Source organism: Chlorella variabilis, assembly GCF_000147415.1.
Source record: "Chlorella variabilis unplaced genomic scaffold CHLNCscaffold_1, whole genome shotgun sequence".
Taxonomy (NCBI): domain Eukaryota; kingdom Viridiplantae; phylum Chlorophyta; class Trebouxiophyceae; order Chlorellales; family Chlorellaceae; genus Chlorella; species Chlorella variabilis.
The window spans coordinates 851,810-872,216 of record NW_005435087.1 but is presented as its reverse complement, the minus strand read 5'-3'; the positions used below and the strand labels follow the sequence as shown (position 1 = coordinate 872,216).

The 20,407-nt window shown below is 64.1% G+C and overlaps 5 protein-coding genes across 5 annotated transcripts in view; 3 read left to right on the top strand and 2 right to left on the bottom strand.

Moving 5' to 3' along the window:
• The window catches only part of CHLNCDRAFT_56485 (hypothetical protein), a gene marked incomplete at its 5' end in the record, with an annotated part of 6,150 nt that extends 482 nt beyond the window's left edge, over window positions 1-5,668 (top strand). The window contains 9 exons of the mRNA XM_005852019.1: window positions 143-192; window positions 643-958; window positions 1,225-1,374; window positions 1,540-1,779; window positions 4,132-4,212; window positions 4,317-4,482; window positions 4,606-4,767; window positions 4,887-4,908; window positions 5,086-5,668. Coding sequence (XP_005852081.1) covers window positions 143-192; window positions 643-958; window positions 1,225-1,374; window positions 1,540-1,779; window positions 4,132-4,212; window positions 4,317-4,482; window positions 4,606-4,767; window positions 4,887-4,908; window positions 5,086-5,169 — 1,271 coding nt within the window. The 3' untranslated portion in view covers window positions 5,170-5,668. The remainder of the gene's footprint in view (window positions 1-142; window positions 193-642; window positions 959-1,224; window positions 1,375-1,539; window positions 1,780-4,131; window positions 4,213-4,316; window positions 4,483-4,605; window positions 4,768-4,886; window positions 4,909-5,085) is intronic.
• A 1,020-nt stretch (window positions 5,669-6,688) lies between these two features.
• Window positions 6,689-9,713, bottom strand: CHLNCDRAFT_56484 (hypothetical protein; the record flags this gene model as incomplete). The annotated part of the gene is made up of 10 exons (XM_005851676.1): window positions 9,562-9,713; window positions 9,389-9,453; window positions 9,033-9,223; window positions 8,704-8,812; window positions 8,256-8,561; window positions 7,993-8,109; window positions 7,709-7,823; window positions 7,357-7,538; window positions 7,013-7,188; window positions 6,689-6,864 (listed from the first exon to the last, which is right to left on the bottom strand). The coding sequence occupies exons 2-10, from the start codon at window positions 9,451-9,453 to the stop codon at window positions 6,689-6,691; spliced, it is 1,437 nt and encodes a 478-aa protein (XP_005851738.1). The 5' UTR covers window positions 9,562-9,713.
• A 1,750-nt stretch (window positions 9,714-11,463) lies between these two features.
• Window positions 11,464-13,370, bottom strand: CHLNCDRAFT_10632 (hypothetical protein; the record flags this gene model as incomplete). Its single annotated transcript, XM_005851675.1, has 9 exons — window positions 11,464-11,516; window positions 11,625-11,715; window positions 11,864-11,940; window positions 12,109-12,250; window positions 12,343-12,438; window positions 12,561-12,620; window positions 12,750-12,855; window positions 12,979-13,144; window positions 13,247-13,370. Coding segments are annotated over 9 exons (915 nt in total), but the record flags the coding sequence as incomplete, so codon positions are not given.
• Window positions 13,371-14,020: 650 nt separating this feature from the next.
• CHLNCDRAFT_133097 (hypothetical protein) lies at window positions 14,021-17,756 on the top strand (the record flags this gene model as incomplete). The annotated part of the gene is made up of 12 exons (XM_005852018.1): window positions 14,021-14,175; window positions 14,261-14,589; window positions 14,743-14,861; window positions 15,031-15,209; window positions 15,287-15,597; window positions 15,746-15,854; window positions 15,985-16,257; window positions 16,444-16,554; window positions 16,732-16,846; window positions 16,980-17,161; window positions 17,294-17,463; window positions 17,596-17,756. 12 exons carry the CDS (start codon window positions 14,021-14,023, stop codon window positions 17,754-17,756), a joined length of 2,214 nt encoding a protein of 737 aa, XP_005852080.1.
• Window positions 17,757-18,232: 476 nt separating this feature from the next.
• Window positions 18,233-20,092, top strand: CHLNCDRAFT_133096 (hypothetical protein; the record flags this gene model as incomplete). The annotated part of the gene is made up of 7 exons (XM_005852017.1): window positions 18,233-18,316; window positions 18,426-18,470; window positions 18,610-18,717; window positions 18,878-18,971; window positions 19,151-19,263; window positions 19,596-19,721; window positions 19,973-20,092. 7 exons carry the CDS (start codon window positions 18,233-18,235, stop codon window positions 20,090-20,092), a joined length of 690 nt encoding a protein of 229 aa, XP_005852079.1.
• Window positions 20,093-20,407: the final 315 nt, after the last annotated feature.

Genomic DNA, 20,407 nt, shown 5'->3' with positions numbered 1-20,407 from the left:
GCGCGATGGCACGCCGGCATGTTGGCATGGGAACGCCAAGCCCGGCACGGTAGCGGCGGCTGACTGAGTAATGGCACAGCCGACCGCCGCGGCAGGCCACTTTGCACTCCTGCCTGCAATGCATGCACCCTTACATGTGCAGCCTTCTGGTATTTTCATGTGCCTGGGAGATGTGCGGGCATGGGGGCCCATGTGCCCCATGCCATTTGAGTGCCCGGCGGCGGCGCTGCCTGCCGCCGGGAGCCCGCACCAGCATCGGCACCCGTCGGCCTGGCAGGCCTAAGCTGCTAAGGATCCCCACGTCCCCCACCACGTTGTGGGGGTTGCGTGTCCGGCAGGACGGGGAGCGGGGCCAGGGTGGGGTGACCCTGGGACGCTCAGCTGGGGGGAGGGTGGTCGGAGCCATGGAGAGGGTGCTCCATGGTCCACCCCCTCTCTTGATGCCCCTTGATCACGTGTGCCCCCTGCCCAAGGTCTGCTCACGCGGCCTATCATAGCGGGGTGACTGTAACACAGGGTAACACAGGGCTGGATGGCAGCGATGAAATGCTGCCGGCGCCACCCTGCGGGCACCAGCTTCACGTCCCGCCTCCGCTGCCCGCTGGTCCCCTCTGTTGAACGCCTGTTGCCGCAACAATGCAGGCCCCTTCTCAAAGGCTTGGTACACTTGACGAGGCGACGGACCTGGCTGAGAAGCAGGAGCAGCAGCAGCAGCACCGGCAGCAGGCACGCACTGCCGCAAAAGGCCGGCGCTGGGGGGCAGCCAACCCTGGCCAGCTCAAGGGAGCGGTGCCAGAGGCGATCAAGCAGCGGTGCGCATTGACGCTGGGCACCTGGTGTGTGGACTACCTCACCCAGAAGGGCGTGCCGGCGGTAACGGCGCCGCGTGGCAGCAAGACCTGCAGCATGAACTGTAACAAGGCGAGTGGCATCTCTGTTGCAAGGGAATCCAGGTCAGGTGTGCAGGTGCATCGTTGGCAACGTCCTGCATTCACCTGCTCCATCTTTCTGCAGGTAGGAACGTGCAGTGCCCTCACCGGCCTCTGCGCCTGCCCAGCAGGCAAGCGCCAGCCACACAACATCGCTGTTCTTGGGCACACTGCTCCCATCGCTGCTGTTCGGCGAGTGGGTGATTCGTCGCAGAGGAGGCAGGCACATGCATGCTGCTCAGCTGGCTCAGCCAGCGCTGCACAACGCTGTCGCTGCCGCACCTGTCCCCTGCAGGCTGGCGTGGCTTCAACTGCATCCACCCGGCGAAGCGCTTCTGCACGCACACATACCGGCAGTGGGGGTTTGAGCCGCAGCGCATGCCTCCCAACCTGCCCAACACGGGAGCAGATCCCAACTCCATGCCCTACTCCCGATGTGCAGCGGGTGGGCTGGGCTGGGCTTCGCACTGCTTTTTTGTTTGGCTTACTGCATGTCTAGTTCGACGTGCTGGCACTGCTGCCGGCCATGACTCTTGATTGTGCCTCGGCTTCCTAGCTGGTTTGCTGCGGCAGCGCCATGCCCACCGAGCCTTGGTCGGCCGTGCCGCAGGGTACTGCGACGAGACTGTGGCCGCGTGCTACTGCCCCTCCAACACCACCTACGGTCGGGTACCTGCTCCGGAGGATGCGCCCATGGACGCCCCGCCGCAGCGGCACGGCCGGCCGCTGCATGCGGATTGCCAGCCGAACAACTTTCTGGGAGGCACTCGTGAGCCGGATGAAATCTTCGGGCCCGAGGGGTGGTGCATGTCTGCACAGCCCAAGATCCAGTGCGGCTGCAATGCGCCTGGTGAGCGGTGGTGGTGCACGCCGACAGCTGCCGCCCCGCTGCTGCGCAGTGGTTGCCCCTCTGGGCTGCAGTGACTTGCCAAGGTCCTCAGCCTGTGTTGGTGCGCAGCCACAATTATGCTCATTAGATGCTTCTGAGCTGCAGGCTTTGGTGGAATGAACTGCGAGGAGCCGTTTGAGGAGGTGTGTGCATCGGATGCGCTGGGGCCAAGGTGCCTCGTGTCCTCAACGCAGCTAATGTGCCAGCCGCTCTGGTTGCCAGTAGGCAGTCGCTGCCTGCATTCATTCACGGCAGCTCCGATTCTGCTCCGCAGTTCTGCCCCAACTCATGCAATGGCCGGGGCGAGTGCCAGGCAGGGTTCTGTAGGTGCCACCGGGGTAGGTAACCTGGGTTTGCCGCTCTGCTTGGCGTCTGCGAGGCGGGCCGGGAAGCAGCAAGGACATCAATCTACCATGCAACCTCCCAATGTCGTTTGCATGTGCAGGCTGGCATGGCATCGACTGCGCTCACCGGGCTGCCAATGCAGATGACCAGGCACCAGGTGCATGCCAGTGTGACTACCACCAAACGCAGGGCTGAATGCATGCTGCCTGCTGGCATAAGCTAGCCACGCCGGCATCCATTGCCGAAGCCCTTTCCCGTCGCGGTCTTGTGGCTGCTGTGGGTGCAGGGTTGGAGCAGGAGCGGCCGTGGCTTGCTGATCACATCCACACACCCGCGGCACAAGACTTTGCTCCAAACGCCACGCGCAAGCGGCCGCTCATTTATGTGTGAGCAGGGGGCCACCACCTCCTGGCCTGCGCCTGCCAGCTGCGGGTGTGAGAGACCTACAGGAAAGGGCTGCCGCAGCGCTGATCTCAGGCATGCTGGCTGTGCCGCTGCCTGCGCAGGTACGAGCTCCCGGCACACTTCCACTCCCTGATGCTGCAGTACCGCCGAGTGAACGGAGGCATCGACTACTGCACACCTCGCTTCTTTGATGTAGTGTTTTTTTCATTCATTCATTCATTCATTCATTCATTCAGCACACAGACCGGCCGCCTCTTGCTCGAGGGCGGCCCACTTTGGCCTGGGCAGCCCGGGCCGCCCTCCCCCCCGGGCGCATGTTCGGTGTTGGAGGGGTGTGCCCAGCGATAGGGGGCCCCTGAAGGCATGCGCCGAGGCCGGGAAGCGTGGTTCGGCGCTGCTGCACGCTTGGCGATTTGAACAGAACCACGTGCCGCCGAGCTGCGGCCGCAGTTTCCGGCCCACGGTCTACGGTCGCAGCCACGGGACTCGGCGGCACGGCGTTTGGGCCCAAGCTTGCTGCCGCCGCCGCCGTGCCCGGGGGGGCAGCGCGGCAGCGGCGGCGGCACGCTGCGACGCCCCCGTGCTGCCGAGCTGCGGCCGTAGGTTCCTGCCAGAAGCCCACGGCCACAGCCACGGGACTCGGCGGCACGGCGTTTCGGTCCACGGCTTGCTGCCGCCGCCGTCGCAGGGGTGCTGCCTGCGGCGGCGGCGGCACGGCGTTTGGGTCCACGGCTTGCTACCGCTGCCGCCGCCGCAGGGGTGCTGCCTGCGGCGGCGGCGGTAGCGCACGCGTGGCAACCCCCCGCGCTTCCTTGCCTCCCATCCACCGGACCCCGTCCTGCGCTTCACTTTGTTTCGGGAGGGGCTGCTCACTGCTCATTGCTCATTGCTCATCGCACACTGCTCAACGCTCATTGCCCTATATCCCACCCAGCCGCAGGACTCCACTGCCGCCCGCGCCCCGCCCCATCTGGCCGCTTGCGCGCCCCATCCCCCCTCGATGGGGCCCACCCACACCGGGGCCTCCCCCCTCCCGCCCACTGCTTTCTCAACGGCCCCGAGCCGGGGCTGCCCTCATTGCATACATAGTGCGCCTTTCCCTGCTTTTCTAGTGACCTAGCGTTCCGCACTGCCGTTTGGCCAGCCCATGCTCCCGTACCGTTGCGTTTCTCCCCAATGCGCCATGCCACTTTGCCAGTCATACACACGTTTCGATGCGTGCCCTGTCAGCTGCTTGCGTTGCATGTCGCCTTGCTCCACCCCTGTTTTATTGCTTTCTCTGCTTTCGCCCGGTTCCCGTCCCGTTTCGGCGGGGAGTCTATGTTGCAAGCTAGTTCTTGCTTTACCAGACTTTAAGCCCACACAAGTGTAGTCAACAACACCATTTTCTCAGGTGCGCTTCATGAACTGGTGCGCTGCCCTGCATTTTGTCCAGCCGTCCTGCTGCCCCTTGCGTAGGCTCTGTCACGGTGGGCACCCAGGCATGCCAGAGTGTCCAGATCGTGCTGCTGTGCCGCAGTGTGGTCACACGGTCGTCCTCTTCCTCCTTCCCTGCCGCTGCAGACTGGACATACGCTTTCGAGCCTGGGTTCCTGGAAATGCTGATGCAGAGCGAGCACCGCACGCTGGACGCCGAGGAGGCGGGTGGGCAGGGACAAGTGGGCAGGGAATGTTTGGGACTGCTTCACCTCGGAACGACTCCAGGAGGCTCATCACCCGCGTCGCCCTGCCTGCGTGTCTGCCTGCAGACTTCTTCTACGTGCCTGTCTTCACCAGCTGCTTCATCTGGCCCGTGCGGGACGGCGCCGACAGCCTGTACGACTTCTTTTATTCTGTCGGGCACAATCGGGTGCAGGGCGCCACCAACATGCTGCTGGAGGCCTTTCACTGGATACAGTCGCACCAGCCCTGGTGGTGAGCAGAGCAGCCTCTGAGCAGCTGACTGTCTGTGCAGTGTGCTGCTTGCACATGGTCATCGTGCTTCAGCTGCACAGGTGCTGCAGAAGGTACGGCTTCAGCCTGCCTGCCCCTCTGCAGGGAGCGGCGTGGCGGTCGGGACCACATCTGGCTGGTCACGCACGACGAGGGCAGCTGCTGGGTGCCCGCCGCCATCCGCCCCAGCATCATCTTGAGCCACTGGGGACGCACAGACCTGAACCACTCCAGCCTCTCTGGCTACCATTACATGGACAGCTACAGGTGTGGTGTAGGGAGACCGCTTGTAGACACTCGCAAGCCGACAGTCTGGCTCCGCTGCTGTTTCGTGTCCTGCATCATACTGACCCTGCCTGCTGTGCTACGTTTGTCCCTCACCGCAGCTTGGACAACCATCATGCGCAGGTGAGCTGGCGGTCCGCGCTTCAACATCATTTGCTCCCAGGCTGCGGACAGAGCGGCTGGCCTGGCGCTCGTCCTGCAGACTGAGCCGCTGCAGGGTGGCTGCTATGCTGGCTGTGTCCGACCATTTCAGCTGTTCCTTGCATGTCTGCATCCTGTGATGCTGCTTGCATCAACCAGGCATCACATGTGCATTGCAGTTTGAGCCGGAGGGTTACCTTCAGAAGCTGGGGACATTCCCATGCTTCGACCCAACTAAGGTGAGCGAGCGACCGCCACCAAGGGCGCCATGCACTTGTGCCTCTCTTTCCCCTCCCCAGAGCTGCTGTCTGTTGTTGCGCCGCGCTTGGCGTGGACTAACAGGCGGCAATGCCACCTGCCCCACATTGAAGCAACGAATCGCTGCCCAACCAACCACGGCGGCTCCATGCAGGACCTGGTTGTCCCCCCTCTGAAGAAGCCTGATCACTGGCGCAACTCTCCACTGCTGGGCGCACCCACCCGCGAGCGCATCTGGCTGGCCTTCCACAGGGGCCGGGTGAGCACCCAGTCGGTCGGAGATTTATAGTGCACGCCTGCAACAACGCCAGCTTCTGGCAGGTTGCCCTGCTTTGCGCAGCGCAGCTTGTGGGAGGCCTGCTGCTGAAGCAGGGCCAGGACGTTCACCATGCTGCCTGGCCCGGTTTGAGCCTGCAGGTGCAGCACCATCTGCCGCGCTTCTCACGCGGCAGCCGGCAGCGCGTGGACAACGTGTCAAGGGAGCACAACTGGCTGGATAAGTACAAAATGGCGGTGGCAGGGTGAGCTGCCAAAGATGCAGGCAGGCAGGCTGGCGTGGCAGTGCGGCGACGCTGTCGCTGGTGCAAGCCCTTGAGGAGCCCGCTAAGCCTGGAGCTAATGCTGACGGGCTTAGCCTGCCTGCCCGCCCGCCTGCAGTTCTGACAATGGGGTGGAGGGATCCACTGTCCAGGGCGACTACTCAGAGCTGCTGGCCTCCTCCATCTTCTGCCTGGTGCTGCAAGGCGACGGCTGGACAGCGCGCATGGAGGATGCCGTGCTTCATGGGTGGGTGGGGCCCGCTGGCCATCTTTTGTGCGTGACCACCGTTGTGTGCTGTCTGCTCCACCTGTCTGCTTTTGCCGCGGCCTCGCAATGACTGCCCTCTATTTCGGCTTTCAAAAGTGCTCCAGCCCTGCAACATCGCTGATGGCAGCGTCTGTGGTGGCCCCTCCTCGCTTTGTTGCGCCCCTGCAGATGCATCCCTGTAATCATCATCGATGATGTGCAAGTCTCCTTTGAGTCCATTATTGATGTCAGCGCCTTCTCTCTCCGAGTGCCCATGGCAGACATCGAGCGGCTGCCCGAGATACTGCAGGCGGTGAGCCAGGAGCGGCGGGAGGAGCTGCAGCGCAACCTGGCGCGCGTGTGGCAGCGCTACTCCTACTCCAGCTGGCGCCCCTACGCCAAGCGCATCCGGCAGCTGCAGCAGGAACGTGCCAATGCGAGCAGGACAGATGGCGCGTTCAGCAACAGCAGCAACAGCAGCAACAGCAGCAAGCCGCTTTCACTGCCAGACGCGGCGGTGCAGATAGATTTGGAGGCAGATGACGCCTTCCACACAACCATGAGCTGGCTGTACACCCGAATAGATGCAGCCCGATAGCACCAGCCCTGCTGCCTGAATAAGGGGCGTCTCTTGCAGAAATTTCAGTTTGAGAGGAAAGGAAAGCAAATGAAATAGTGGCGCAGGCGGTGCGAGGGTGCCCACGCTGTCCTGACAAGCTTACGCCGCCGGCTGCGCATCCCCGGCGGCAATCCTGGCGGCCTCCGGGTCCCGCAGGAAGGCGCAGGGGTGCTGCGGCAGGCGTGTGAACTCGTTGTTGCCGTCGGCGGTGCTGACTTTGTCGCACCACTCTGGCACCTCCAGGACGGGCGGCTCCCAGGGCTTCCACTCCTCGCCTGCACACGAACAGGGTGGGCGGGGCAGCGGGACGCAAGTGCCTCATGATCGCTGCAGCAGCATGCAGTTGGCACGGCCCTGCCTCAGCAGACCTGCCATGGACTGGAGACAATCACACAACATGCACGCAGCAGGGCAGCCACGCACCGTCCACAGCGTATGGCGGCGGTGCGGCATACTGCAACTGGCGGTACTCCTCGTCGTGCTCCCCCCACGTGAAGCAGCACCAAAACGCCTCTGCCAGCACACTTTCAAAGAGCTTGTCAAAGGCCGCGGCGTCCCCATCTTGAAGGAAGTCCAGCACCAAGCCAGGCAGCTGGCCCCTGCAAGCAGAATTGCACACCACGGGGCGGAGCATCTGGCACCGCGAGCCACCAAGCCAGCAGCCAAGTTGTGGGGCAGCGCGGCACAGGCGGGTGATGCGGCGGCGATTCCAAGCAGCCCAGGGCAGCCTGCCTGCTGAGTGCCCCGCCAGCACCAGCACCACACACCTGAGCTCCAGAACTGCTGCTTGGCTCACGGTGCTTGCAAGCTCGTCTAGGGCAAACTGAGGCATGGAGGTCCACAGAGTGACGCCGTGGCCCACCATGCTGACAGCCTCGGGCAGGGGGTCTCCCGGCTGGCTGGGAACTATGTTCAGCACCGCCCGACTGTTGCGTATGGAGGCTGGAACCTGAAGGGGCGGGGAGCAAGAGCAAACGGGTGGGACAATGGCGCCGTCCAGTCAGCGCAGGCTGCTCTACACGCAGGGTGCGGCAGGCCAGGCAGGCGCGCGCTGGGCCCCGCGCAGCACAGAAGGCTCTGCCGCTGTTGCGCCGCAGCAGCACCAGCAGGCTGCGGCACCTGGGGCAGGTCTAGGAAGCCAGGGGGACGGTAGCTGATGTTAAGGTTGTCCAGCACCTCGATGGGCAGCAGGAAGTCAAGCGGGCACTGGAAGGGCGACCGGTAGTCGCCAGCGCTGCATCGGCAGCACCGCACGGCATGCGCGCAGTGGCTGAGCGGGCCCGGGCATGGCGGCATCGCAGGGGGCTAGGTGGCAATAGCAGCAGCCGCAGTTGTATGGGATGTCGGGCGCCCCAGGATGCCTCCGGCCAAACCGTGCGCCATCCCAGCCCAAGGCAGCTCACTTGATGAGGCACGTCTCCAGGATGCCGCTGTTTGGCACCTCGTCGTAGTCGCACCAGCACCACAGCGTGGGAGGCACCAGCGTGCACCGCAGCAACCGCGCCACCACCAGCGCTTCCCTGCAGGATGCGCAGTCATGGGCTGCCCTGAGCTGCTTCTGTTCCCTGCTACCAGCACCGGCAGCAGCAGCAGCAGATGCACGCACTCCTGCTCGCCAGCAGCATTGAGCTGCTTCGCGGCTGACGCCGGCTGCACGACGGCCCACCTGAACGCCGCCAGCTGGTAGCTCATGCCCAGCCAGTGCTTGTAGAACAGCGGCATGCGGCCGCCCTCGTAGCGCTGCCGCGCCATGCGCTCCACAAACTCCTCCACATCGTTCTGGTAGGTGAGCAGCCACAGGCGGTCGTCCCCTCCTTCCGCCAGGTAGGCCGTGCTGGTGTTGTGGGGCCCGGCGCCGTAGTAGGCGGGAGGGTCCATGCGCCACAGCCCAAACTCGCGCAGGCGCGCCACCTTGCCCGCCCGCGCCCAGCGCTGCCACGTCATGTGGATGGCGATGGGCTCAACGCCCAGCCTGCAGCCCAGCCAGAAAGCAGCAGCTTCAGAGTGAGTGATTGGGCATGGTAAAACACCAGCAGCCTTGGGGCCATGGCAGGCAGGAATGGCAGGCAGGCAGGCGGTCAGCCACAGCACCAGCGGGCAGACAGACAGCTCACTTCCAGGGTGTGCGCTGCACAAAGGCGACGTGGCCACCCGAGAACAGCACCACCGGCAGCGTCTGCACCCGCAGTGAGCCGTTGTAAACCAGGATCGTGCGGGGCTCATCTGCAGGGAGATGCAGAGTGGCACGCCAGCATTGGTTTTCCTGGCGTGATGCCAGCGGCACCATGCTGCTTGCTGGGCAGCCACTTGCCTGCCCGTGTACAGCCCATGGCGAGGTACAGAGCATGCACCCCAGCCTGTAGCCTGCCTACGTGATCTCTGCTGTGCATGGGCAGAAGTTGGCTTGAAGCCAAAGCAAGTGAGCAGCGGCGCAAATGCTCACCAGGGCCGATGGCAGACACCAGTCCCGGGTCAAACATTAGGTTGAGAGCTAGCTGGTCGTCGATGCCGCGGTGCTCTGAGTCTGAGTGATGCTCCTTCCCTGAGTCCGTCAGCGTCTCAAACCAGGCGCGCAGGAAGGCGCGGGTGGCGGGGCGGTTGCGGGCCGCAAACAGGCCGGTGTTGAAGGCAACGCTGCACGTTTCGCAGAAAGCCAGAGCGGTGAGCAGAGAGGGAGCCAACAAGAGAATGACCCAGACCACACCAAGAAGGACAGGCTTGAAGAGCGAGGTGGCAAGGCCAGCAGGACACCACCTCCCACTCTCGGCAAAGGAAGCCGAGGAGCCACTGCATGCTCACCCTGCATTCCCCGGCACATGTCCGCACAGCACCTTGTCGTGCCCTGGCTGCCACTCATCCTCCATCTGCAGTGCAGGGAGAGTGAGCCTGAGCCACCCAAACCTCTCTGAGCCAGCGTGAAACCTATTGCACAGAAGCACAGGGGAGGGTGAGATGCTGCTGCAATCACTCGCCCGGTGGCTGAGGCAGTCGGACGAGACGAAGAAGTCTGCGGCCGGCCGCTGGTTGAAATATGTCCACGGCTGCCGCAGCCAGACCGTGTCGCTGTCGCTGACCACCAGCAGCGGCAGCTTGGGGTGCCGCTCCAAAATCTCCAGCACAAGACGCACCTGCGGGGCAGCAAGGGCAGCCATTCACCCCCACCCACTCAAATACTCAACCATGAGCCAGACCCATGCAGGCTACAGGTTCCAGCTACGAAGGCACAGCAGCAGGCGACATCCCACCTTGACTGCCCCCATGGCCCTGAATGCAGCAAAGTCGCCACGAAAGTTCGCAGGGGTGGTGAACTGGGCGCGCACGCAGGGCAGGCTGTGGTTGGCGCACAGATCCAGCATGGCGTCATCAAAGGCTGCAACCACATGCAAGGCATCAGCGAGCCAACGTTGTACATTCGCTTGTGTGATCTGTCGAGCTGAAGCAGGCATGCCAAACGAAGCAGAATTCAGGGATGCAGGGAAGGCAGGCGGCATACCTGCAATCACGTAAGGGGCGCCGATTTGCCTCACGCCAATGGCCCAGTTGTGCACAAAGTTGAAGTAGGCAGCGTTGCCATAAGACAGGAATAAGTGTGGCAATTTGTCCACAGCCAACAGCCTGTCGATGGCATCTGCTGCAGCTGTGGCGGCGTTGGACACGGCCCCAGCGACATCCGCCGCGGCTGTGAGGTTGAGCGGCTGCGCTGCCCTAGCGACGCCTGCTCCTAAACTGCCAAGCTGTGCTGCTGCCGTGCTGTACTCTGGCGTGCTGAAGGTCACCGCTGGCACATCCCTGCAGCGGCGCAGGCGAGGCCGGTGAAATGGATATAGCGAACAGAACAGCCACCCTCGCAGCGGCAGCGAGGCGACGGCACAGGGGCGATCATCACATCAAGGATGCCGGCTGCGCACCCGACATAGATCCTGTACAGAATGAAGAGGATGGCGCAGGCCACCCCTGTGGAGAGGCCGGCCACAGCATCGCCAAATGCCTTTTTCTTACGGCGCCGCCTCCGCCGCCATCCCTCGCGGCGGTCATGGGGGGCGGGCAGCCCCATCGCGCCTCACAGCGCGTCACCGCCCCATCTTTCCCATGCCGCGAGCGTGAAGGAGGTGGTTCGAGAGTCACAGCAACGAACTGGGACTGCCGCTGCGAACAGGACAGGGAGGCTGGGCCTGAAGGGAAGCACAGGCACGCGCGCAGCACGTCCAAGAGATGCAAACAACCTGGTGTTCGCGCCGCTAAATGTTCCTGCTGAGCCTGCTGGGGCGGTGGTGCCGCCGTATGCCCGCTGCGGAGTGCCAGACCTATCTGTTTTTGTCAGCTGGATGGACTGGTTTGCAGTAAGCCATTAATGGATGCATGGAGTGAATTTTCGAATATTGTTGTTTCTGTTCAGCTTTCTGTTCAGCACAGCGTCTCAGTCGGCAATCAGTCGGAAAGGTCAAAAAGGGCCCCCACAAATGGTCGGCAATCAGTTCGGCAAGTAAAAATTGCAAAGGTCTCAATGCAACGTCTCAAAAATCGGTACTGAGCAGGTCTGCCATCTGCTTCTGTGACAGCGAGGGGGGCCCCGAGCCGGTCACTTGTTCGGCAGCTGGCGCAGGGGCCGCTGCCTCCGTCTTGGCCCGTGGCGGCAAGCTACTCCCAAACAGGCTGAATCCCGTCTTCATCTTGGGTCGGCTGACCCAGGCCGCGTTGCTTGAAGGCCTCCAGAAGCTGGTGCTTCCGCTGAGTCCCGCGCCACCGAACCGGAGGGCGCCGCTGCACCCATCCACCTGCGGCACCGAGCGGCTCTTGGCAACAGCAGCAGCACCGGCGACGCCGGCGGCGCCGGGAGAATCGCCAGCCTCGGCTTCATCCTCCTCGCCCGTCGGCCTCGTGCGCCAGAATGCCGCTAGCAGCGACCCCAGGATAGAGTGCATGCAGGCTGTAGGTGCAGGCAAGCCGGTCCCAGGCATCAGTCAGAAGACATAAGGCACTCCAAGCTGGGTTCTCCAGCTGTTGCGCTGCGCGAGCTGCAGTCCATGCTGCGCACCTGAGATGGCACACGGCACTGCCGCCACGGGGTGCGCGGGGAAGTGCACGCTCGCCAGCAGCGCCCCCAGGACGCTGTTTTGCATGCCCACCTGCAGCCCCGGAGCCAGCACCAGATGTGCTGTAAGACACGCTCACTGCTGGCGGGCACAGCTACTAGGCACAGCATCTGGCGTCCTGGGCATGCACCCAGCGCCCTGGGCACAGCCAACCACAGAGAGAGCCCACGGGGAGCCCCACCTCGATGCTGTTGGTCCGGGCTGCCCTCTCTGGGATGCCCAGCAACTTGGAAAGCGCATAACCCAAGAAGAATCCACCTGCGGCCCAGCATGCGTTGGAAGCCAGCATGTGAGGAGCTCCCACCTCCAGTGAGATGAAGGCCCCATCCCCATCCAGCGCCGTGCAGAGCTCGGCAGCGGCATTCAAGCCACGAGACGACCAGCACGCCAGCTAGATGGGGTCTGCATCCCTGCGCTCTGGCTCACCCGCGTGCAGTACAAACACCGCCGCCAGGAGCTGCGGCCCCGCCTGCATCACCGCCGCCGCATTCTGCGCCATCACGCTGCCGCAAATGAGCGCAATCAGCACCACCGCAGAAAGGGCGCTGAGGGGTGCCAGCGCCGCCACCTGCAGGGGGGGCATAGGGCAGGTGAAGGCTTGTCCAGACGGGGCGCTGGAGTCTGCACAAGCCACTCCTTCCTGGGTGCTTGGCTGCTCACCTGCTTAGGAAATGCCGTATTGAGGGCAGCCCCCAGCAGCACCGGCACCAGCACCACCTGCATGGCGACGACAGTAGAGATGTGGGTGTGTTCGGACTGATTGCACCGCATAAGTAGGGGAGCGGGTACGGCGACGAAGCTGTGCCAATGCAGTGCCTGGCTGTCAGGCAGCAGAGCTGTGCCTGGAGGGTGGAGACCAGCAGCGCTGCGGCATCCACAGGCACCAGAGTGCCCAGCAGCAGCTGCGTCAGCAGAGGGGTGGCCACGACTGCGCCGAGCTGCACAAACAGGGAGGCGGAAGGGCAAACGCCAGGCAAGGTCACAGGCCACTTTTTTCGACATGCAGTCTGGCTATCTGCACAATCGCCCAAAACTTTTCGACTCCACCAGCCCTCCTGCTTCCTCACCGTGCTGGCTGTCGTCATTGCCACACTGAGCGTCACATCAGCCCTGGCCAGGTACGTGACCACGTTGCTGGCGGTACCGCCGGGGCAGCTGCCCACGATGCACAGCCTGCAGGGTGAGGGTACAAACGACGCAGCTGGGCCGGAAGAGCACTTCATGGCACGCTGCAGCCCATGACCGGCATCAGCCAGGCGCCCTGCGTTGTGTGGGCATGCTGCGGCTGGGCCTCACCCAATGGTATAGGGAAGGGGCAGGGCCATCAGGCGGGAGACGGCGTAGGCCATCAGAGGCATGACCGTGTACTGGAGCGCAAAGCCGGCAAAGATGCAGCCCGGGGTGGCCAGCACGCGCTTGAAGTCGTCAAACGTCAGAGAAATGCCCATCCCCAGCATTGTGACTGCGGTGTTGCCACAGGATCCGGGACAAGACGGCCGCTTCAGCGAGCTCCAGCAAGAGCGCAGTGGGCAGCATTGCAACAGGCTGGTGTACGCAGACAGACCTGCCAGGGCTGGAGTGATGGCCGTTTTGTTGTCGAACCACGCAAAAGCTGCGGGGTGCACCAGCGCCCACACCGCCGCTCCCAGCACAAAGATGGGGAACAGGTTTGTCAAGGCGGTCGCCAGGCGAGAAAAGCTGTCCCACCAGCTGGGCCTGTCGCCGCTGCTGGAGGGCACCGCCGCCGCCGCCGCCGCCGCCGCAGCCGCAGCCGCAGATGGCCGAAGCAGACGCTGATGCCTAGGCATCTGGGAGGATGGATTCGCATGTGGGCGGAGTGCCATGCGCTGCGGCAAGCGCCTCGCGACCGCCCGCGCTCTCGACAGCGGGAGTAGCGGCACCGCCCGCGGGGGCGCGCGTGATGGCGCCCTGCGCGCAGGCACAGTCTCGATGCGCTTGTATTTCGTGTCGCATGCGTCAGGGCGGCGTTATGGAGGGCACAAAGGAACCAGAGAGGACGGACCAACCTGCAAGTCGTCTGCATTCTGCTGTCGGCGCTGAACAAATCCGGCTGATGGGGAGCGATGCAGGGCGATGGCACAGCGGCATGGCCTGCAGCGCTTGGAAGCAAACATGACGAACCTCAGCAGCCGCAGCACAGGTGGGCAAGGTGGCTCATTTGCTAGTATGTGATCGACATTTGAGCCTGCGCATGCCACAATTGTAAGCCAAAACGTTGTCAGGCTCTGCAGCCAGCCATGGCTGCCTGCCACAGTCTGCGTGCCTGCTCCTGAAACAGAACAGCTCTCCATGATCCCTAGGCCGTGAAGGAGCCGCCATGTCGCGGCCAGGCGACGCTGCGGCTGCTGCTGGGCGTGGCAAGCGGTTCCGCAGCAGCGGCGGCGGCGGTGGAGACGCTGTGACAGGAGGTGCTGGGTTCCTGGCTGGAGTGGCCTGTGCCCTTCTGTTTGCCCTGTGGAAGCATGCGCATGGGTGAGTAGCTGGGCACAACTTGGGCACGATGTTTGTCTTATGCTGCGTCTGTCGCCCCTGAGCCTCCACCACCGCGCTGGCGCAGGGAACTGCTGGTGCCCTCCGCCCTGCTTTCCAGCGAGGTCTCTGCCGAGTTCAACACCTCGGCAGCAGCCGTGGGGCAGGTTCGGGGCAGTGCCACAGCAGGCACAGATGCCCGCAAGGCCGCCCAGCCTGTCAACTTCACAGGCACAAAAGACTGGACCTCCGCCGTGACCGCTGCCGCAATGGCAGCAGCGGACGCAGTAGAGCACCAGATTGACGTGGACAGCCTACCCATATTATTCCTATCTTATGGAAACGCCGCCTATTTCAACTTTGTGCACAACTGGGCTGTCAGCGTGCAGCAGATCGGCGCCCCCTACGTGATCGGATGTGCGTCTGCAGAGCAAATGGGGGGCGGCTGGTGGTGGGGTTGACTGTTGCTATTGGGTGGGCTATCCTGATGAGTGCGCCAGGCCTACTGACCTGCTGCGCCACGCCATGCCTGACCCCCTGATTTGGTGTGCCCTTCCGCTTTGGTTGCAGCCTTTGACGACGCCATGCTGGATCTGTGCGCCAACCACAGCCTGCCCTGCGTGCGAGCCCAGTTTGCCACCGCCGACGACTTCCGAACCAACTTTGCTGCATTCAGGGCCATGGGGGCTGTCAAGGCGGGTCTGTTGCATTGCATGCTGCCGGCTGCCGACAGCTGCTGCCTTGGCTGGACTGGCTGCCTGCCCAGCCTGCAGGGCCGAGCGAGCGTGTGGGAGTCAGTTCTTCGTGTTTTACCTTTTCAACGGCATTCTCTTGTCTGTACTGCTCCATGTACTGCAGGTCCTTCTTGTGCTGGAGATTTTGGAGCGGCACCCCAAGCTGCCGCTGCTGGTGGTCAGCGACAGCGACACGGTCTGGCTACGGCAGCCCTGGACATACTTCGACCAGCGGCCAGCGGCAGACTTCTTCATCTCAACAGACTGCAACAGCATCGAGGCGAGTGCGCCCTGCTGTGGCGTGTGCGCTGCCGTGCTGTGCTGCGCTGCGCGCTGCACTGCGCTGCGGTGTCAATTGTTTTTGCCTGCATTGCCAGCAGACAGCAGCTGCACCTGGCTCAGGCACAAGCGTTAGCCCTGCAGATGGAGGACAGGTGGCAGCCCAACAACCCGTTGCCCAGCTGCGGCCACATCCCCGGCAACTGGGGCTTTGCCTTCAACACCGGCCTGTTTGCGGTGCGCAACCGCCCCGCTTCCCGCCGCTTCCTGCGGGAATGGGTGGACATGCTGACGGACCCAGCCAAGGAGAAGGATCAGCACGGCCGAGGTGTGGAGGACCAGCTGGCTCTCAACCTGCTGTTTGACGCAGATGGCAGCATGGAAACCCATGGCACCAAAAGAGCAGGAGACGGTGAGCAGGGAGGAGGCTGGGGGTCAGGAGCCTGGCGCTGCTGCTGGGGTGCCTGCCTGCCTGCCTGCCTTCCTGAGTGCCTGGCTGGCTATGCACGTCTACGCCTCACCTGCCGGTGGCGTGGATTGCTTCTCTTCCCCGCCTGCAGACGAGCCCCGCACCATCCTGGTTTACAATGGCACGCTGCGGGTACAGACGCTGCCGGTGGTGCTGTTTTCGGGCGGCCACGTCGCCTTTGTTCAGCGCACACCTTGGAAGTGAGCTTGCCTGCCCGCCGCTGCGGCTGGTGGTGGTCTGCTGCTAGCTGCTGCTGCTGTGGAGCCTGCTCCCTGGGCTGGCCAGCACCATTCACGGCTGTGCTGCGTTGGCTGGCCTTGCTGGCTGCAGGCACGGCATGCAGCCCATTGTCATCCACATGACCTACCAGCGGTGGTGGAGCGACGGCAAGCGCGCCCGCCTGCGCGAGTTTGGGCTGTGGCACATCGACCCCCCCGCCTACTGCGGCGCCGGGCCCGGCGCCCCGCTCAAGCTGCTGACGTATGAAAACGGGGTGGCAGAGTTTGTGGAGGATGTGGCCAAGCAGCGGTATCCCGGGGCGGTGGAGATGCCTCTGTTTTACAAGATGTGGCTGGCCATGACGTACCAGATCGCGGCGTTCAGGTGGAAAGCACGGCCTGCTCAGCCGCGCGTGCTGGCCTGATGCGCGGTGTGCCGCAGGCATATGTTTGCACGGCAGTAACTTCGTGTTCCTGCTGCTCTGTGGGCGCTCCCTGTCTGGGCTGTGCTCCTGCCCTTGCGTGCTCAACGACATGCGTGCTCAGCAATGCCGCCCGCCACTTGGTGTAGGGATGCGCTGGCGGCGGCGCGCATGCTGGGCCGTGCTGTGGTGCTGCCCACGCTGTGGTGCTGGTGCGACTACGACGAGGGCCCAGACATCCTGCAGACCTGCATCAACCCGTGAGTGAGCAGTCGGCGCGCTTGCATGCTGCTGCAACGGTGTGCCCCTCACCGAGCCCCTACATACCTGTTGTACCTGGGACCATCCTCTCCACCACCAGATACCACCAAATACACGCCCATACACCCACACTTGCCCCACCCTGTTCTGACCCTCCCCGCGGCGTGTCCCCGCAGGAGCGCCGACTATGCGGTGCCCTTCCGCTGCCCGCTGGACTACATGCTCGACCTGGAGATCATCGACTGGCAGCAGCTCAACTACCGCAACGCCGGCTTCCTGGACCTGCCGCAGGTGGGAGCAAGTGGTGGGGGCTGTGGATGGGCTTTGGCTTTGGCTAGCCTGCGGTTGGGATGCCGATGGTGGGCTCTTGCCCGACCACTGACGCTCAGCCCGCGCCCTGCTGCTGCTGCCGCGCGCCTCGCAGGTCCCGGCCTCCATCCGCAACAGCCGGGCGGTGGTGCAGATAGCGGGCGCCAAGCCGGCTGACCCCTTCCCTCGGGCAGCGAGCTTGGTGGGCGACGCCGTGACGGTGTGGCCGGGCATCTCCCAGGCAGATATGCAGCGGGTGATCCAACCAGTGGAGTCTGTGGCGGTGCTCGAGCTCAGGTGAGGTTCCCGCGGGACGGGTGGAGGGCCAGGGGGGGCTGGGGCCTCGGTGTGTGCAACCTTGCTGCGCCCGGCGATTCATTGGGCTCATGTGCCCACCTGCCTCCCTCCCCAATGCACCTTCTGCTGCAGAGGCTTTGTGCCCGGCTTCTTAGGCACCTGGACTGACGCAGGGCAGGCGGCACAGTTTGACGAGGGGTGGGCATGGAGCATGGGGGAGGCACGGTGGTGCTGCTCCTCGTGGGGACCACACGACGAGGAGTACCGCACACTCAACTACGCCTACCCGCAGCTGTTCAAAGGTGGGCCAGTGTTTCCTTTCGGGGCCTTGAGCTACAGCCTGCGGTTGCTGTGTTGTGGGTCCCAAGGCTGTGCACCGACAGCAGCCAGGCTTGAGTTTACGCTGCCGACTTGGCCCTGAACGCACTGTGCAGATGGGTGGCAGCCCTGGTCTGCTCCCATGATGAAGCCGCCCGACTGGTGCGACGAGGTCAGCGAGCACGGGGGCAACCGCCGCTTCACGACGCTGCCGCAGCACCCCTGCAAGTTCCTGCGGGAGCCGGGCGACGCGGCGGCGGGAAGAGGGGCGGGATAGCCAAAGGCAGGTGTTGCCAGCTGGTGCCAATGTCTGTTTCTCGCGATGCTGCCCGCGTTTGTAACAAATCTACACTCCATGGGATCATAACAGGCTGCAGCTTGCACCAGACACTCGGTAGCCACCGGGAAGCCGCTGGGCATCAGAAAGCAGTACAACTTCTGCTCCTTGTGGCAGGCCTCCTGCCACTTTTTCCTCCACGGCTCTTCCCCAGTTCGCTTCCTGCATCTCCTAGTCCAAGGCGGGTAACATCCCACTGGGCACCAGTGCCCGGTGGAAACCACCACGACTGGGCTGGCCCACTGCTGTTTCCTAGGCGCTGGTGCCCCGCCTTGCTGCCGCAGCTCACAGCGTGTTGTTGCACGCCGCTCGCCGGCTGCGGCTGCCGCCGCCACGCACCACCTCTACCGGCCACCGCTGCCGCTCGCCGCTGCTGCCCCATAGCGTGCCCCACTGCAGACACCCCACCTGCCACCATGGTGCTGCTGGGAGACACAGTGCCCGAGTTCAAAGCTGACAGCACTATCGGTCCCATCGACTCCTTCCACAAATTCTGCGAGGTGCGATTCAATGCAGCAGGGTGCCAATTCCCGCCCCGGTGCTGTGCCCGCTCGTCTGCCTAGCCCGCCCACCCCAGAGCTCGCCGCCCACGTGCCCCACCTCCCGCAGGGCAAGTGGACCATGCTCTTCTCCCACCCATCCGACTTCACGCCGGTGAGCGCGGATGCGGCCATGCCTGCCTTGTGCGCCAACAAGACGTGTGCGCCAGTGCCCACAGCTTCGGCTGTTGCGTCACCTGCATCTCCCCTGCCCTTGCCACGCCCTGCCACCTGCACTGGCCCTGCCGCCGCAGGTGTGCACTAGCGAGCTGGGCGCGGCGGCCAAGCTGCAGGGCGAGTTCAGCAAGCGCGGCATCCAGCTGGTGGCCCTGTCCTGCAACGACCTCGACAGCCACAAGCAGGTGGGCAGCGCCCCTTGCCCTGCGCTCCTGGCTGCTGGGTCCATGGGGCGGCGGTGCACATGCACCGCTCACATCAAGGCGCATCGCCACGTCAGCATGCATGCATCATGATCGGCTCCTCCCTCTGCTGCATCTCCCTCGCCAACATGTCACCCCGCAGTGGGTCAAGGACATTGAGGGCTCCATGAGCGACGGCAGGAGGATTGAGTACCCCATCATCGCCGACCCAGACCGCAGCATCGCCAAGCAGTGGGGTGCGCTGGGCGCAGGGGTGGGCAGTGAGGCGCTGGTGGCGTTCCAATCCTTGCTCGCAGAGGGACTGCCGCGGGGCTGGCGTGGGCTGGACCTCTCTGTTCCTTCGAGGAGTGGGCTGCTCTCGCTCACCCCTCTTTGCGTTGGTGCGCCCGTGCTCCCTGGCCAAGTGGACCCACAGGCATGCTGGATCCTGATGAGAAGCACCCTGCTGGCAGCTCCTTTGCGGCGCGCTGCGTGTTCATTGTGGGGCCCGACAAGACCCTCAAGCTCTCCATCCTTATGCTGCGCCCTGTGGGTGGGGCTGTTGCGCTCACGACTGCGTGCAGCATGGCTGTCGGTTGCAGCATGGATGTAGGCGGTGGTTGCCGCCATGCTGGGGGCTACCGCGCCCGATTCGGAGCTGCTTGGCCTGTGGTCAACCCGAGGCTGCCTTGCCCTTGCTGACCAATTGCTGCCTGCCAGCTGCAGGTACCCTTCCTCGACCGGACGCAACTTTGATGAGGCGAGCGGGGCAGCCGCACGATGGGATGCCCTGCTGCTGCCTCTCGCCCTCGTGCCCCTCGCCCCACACCTATTCCTCACCCTGTGCCTGTGCCCCACATCCCCCCACCCCGCCTCTGCAGCTGCTGCGCGTCATCGAATCGCTGCAGCTGGCGGCCAAGTATCCGGTGGCCACGCCCGCAGACTGGCGGCAGGGCCAGGAGGTCATGATCTCGCCCCGCATCAGCAACGAGGAGGCAAACAAGTTGGTGAGCGGCAGGGAGGGTGTGCAGGGCAGGGCATGTGTGTATGCCAGTGATGGTGTGTGTGAGGGTGGTGGATGGGGTGGCGGGCTGCGCCGCAAAGGAGTCTGGCGTGTGGGGTTGGGAGGGGATTTGGGTGCAGCTCAGCCCGACTTGTGTGGCGCTCCTCCACTTGGAAGCCCGGCAGGCGCCCAGGTGTGCTTGCCACCCCACCACCGCTGCTTCTGGCCTGCCCCGCCTGCCCCTCCGCCCTGCAGTTCCCCAAGGGCTACCGCACCATCCAGGTGAAGAGCGGCAAGGCCTACATCCGCAAGACGCCCGTGCCAGACGATGAGTCCCCCGCCCCCAAGGGTGGCGATGCCACCTGCGGCGCCTGAGCTGAGCCGACTCCCTGAGCTGGCTGCCTGGCGCAGCGCGCTCGCTGCCCAGCCCTGATCTCTGTCAATGCATTCCTTCTGCCGTTGCCATTCCCTTAGTCTTTTGAGCGACCAGCGTTGAGCAAGACATCGTTTTCACTGCGTTTGTCTTGTGCCGAGTGATCACTGGAAAGGCCAGAACCGTGCAAATCAATTCGCAAGCTACTCAATGAGCGGCCGCATCGCCCCACGGGCCAGCGCTGTCGGCGCCGCCGCCGCTGTCGCACCGCGCCTCTGCCGCAGCCATCTCCCGCCCCCATCCCAGCAGCCGCCAGA